The sequence below is a fragment of the Emiliania huxleyi genome (genome assembly GCF_000372725.1).
Source record: "Emiliania huxleyi CCMP1516 unplaced genomic scaffold EMIHUscaffold_798, whole genome shotgun sequence".
NCBI lineage: Eukaryota > Haptophyta > Isochrysidales > Noelaerhabdaceae > Emiliania > Emiliania huxleyi.
Genome location: NW_005196035.1, coordinates 3,359 through 4,959, shown reverse-complemented (window position 1 = coordinate 4,959; position 1,601 = coordinate 3,359). Strand labels below are relative to the sequence as shown.

The window sequence follows — 1,601 nt, the reverse complement described above, 5'->3', positions numbered from 1 at the left end:
GGTGTAACAAAAGCGACATGGAGGGAGCCATAGCGGGAGAGCTCCAAAGGGCAGGGCCCGCATCCAACGGGTTGCGGAGAATACGTCGGCGGCAACGAGAAGAGAGGCCACCGCCACCGCTGGCCGCGGCGCAGCGCGCGAGAGAGGAGCCGAGGCGAGGAGAGGAGGCTGTGCGAGGTCTGGCGGAGGCGTCGCCGGCGCGGACAGGAGGGCGAGGGAGAGGACCAGCGAGGGAGCGGCGCTCTGCGGGAAGAGCATGGATGGGGGCCTAGGCACCTCTGCTATAGTCGCAAAAAAGTATTCTCCGGCCCAGTACGTGTCGTGTTCGTGTCTGGTGTTTATTATAGGGAGTAGAGGGGGGGTCTGCTGCTAGGGGAAACCCGGAGCGCGGAGCCAACTCTCGGACGCGTGTTTACTTTAAGGCCCTTTCCCTGCGAACGCGCACCCCCGGGGCTAGGGCTCTCTTGCCCGCAACCCGACACCGATCATCCGGCCCGCTGGGTGCGCTTCTTAGCTCCTCGGCCCTGGATGTGAGGTTACCGACCGCACTCCAAGTGCTCCAAGTGCTCGCGCGCGAAGCTGCCTCTTTGCGCCACCCGCTCGCGGCGGCGGGAGACATGGCCGCCGATGCGGCTCGCACTCGCTCGGCGGGCCTCCGTCCCACAGCCGCCCGGGCGTGCCACGGGTCGGCCTGGCGCTGCGCTGCTCGCACGCTGCACTGCACAAAGCTGCGACAACAAGGGGAGGCTCCTGAGCTTGAGCGTTGAGCAGTGCAGCTGCGGGCGCTCGTGGGCGGCTGTGCAGTGGTGAGATTGCCTGATTGGGGGCGAGTTGGTGCTGCGCCAGGGTGCGAAGCATGCCCTCTTGCTCTGTGCTGAGGCATGCTGGCTGGCGCCCAACACAATGCCCTGGATGCATTGCTCCACGCCGTGCTGGCTGGTGCAGTACTGCCAGTGCGCCGACTGGCGCGCAGGGTCCGCGTCGCCGGGCGTGGCACGGGTGGCTCGAGAGGCGCGGCTGTCGGTCAACCCCGCGGCGCATGGGCGCCGCGGAAGCTGCTCGACAGGCTGCGGGCATCGCTGCGGCAAAAAGCACCCGCCCTCTGCTTTGCTTTCGCCCGCGTTTTACAACAACTTTCGGTTTTTCATAGCCGCCGAACTTTACCTCGCTGTTTCTTTATAGGTGCCCCGCAGCTGCGTATTCTCGTATTATCGTCGAGTAGTTGCGTGGGGGCGGTACGTATTCTCGTATCACTAGCTAGTGTCGTGTCCACTAGCTCCGAGAGGGAGGAAGGAGTCGGTTCACGGATCACGGTTCACGGACTCGGGGTGGGGGCTACACACCTCAACACATCTCCCCACACCTCCCCACACCTCCCCACACCTCCCCACATCTCCCCACACCTCCCCACACCTCCCCACACCTCCTCACATCTTCCCACACCTCCACACACCTCCCCACATCTCCCCACATCTCCCCACACCTCCACACACCTCCACACAACTCCTCACACCACCTCACAACTCCTCACAACTCCTCAAACCTCCACACACGTCCACACAACTACCCACACCAACGTCGGCCACCGAGGATTCGGCCAC

The 1,601-nt window shown here is 64.5% G+C and overlaps 1 protein-coding gene across 1 annotated transcript in view; it reads left to right on the top strand.

Annotated features, from left to right (window-relative positions):
• Positions 1 to 903: 903 nt before the first annotated feature.
• Positions 904 to 1,601, top strand: part of EMIHUDRAFT_249588 (hypothetical protein) — a gene marked incomplete at both ends in the record, with an annotated part of 1,612 nt that continues 914 nt past the window's right edge. Inside the window, one exon of the mRNA XM_005759737.1 lies at positions 904 to 1,139. Within this exon, the coding sequence (XP_005759794.1) occupies positions 904 to 1,139 (236 nt within the window). The remainder of the gene's footprint in view (positions 1,140 to 1,601) is intronic.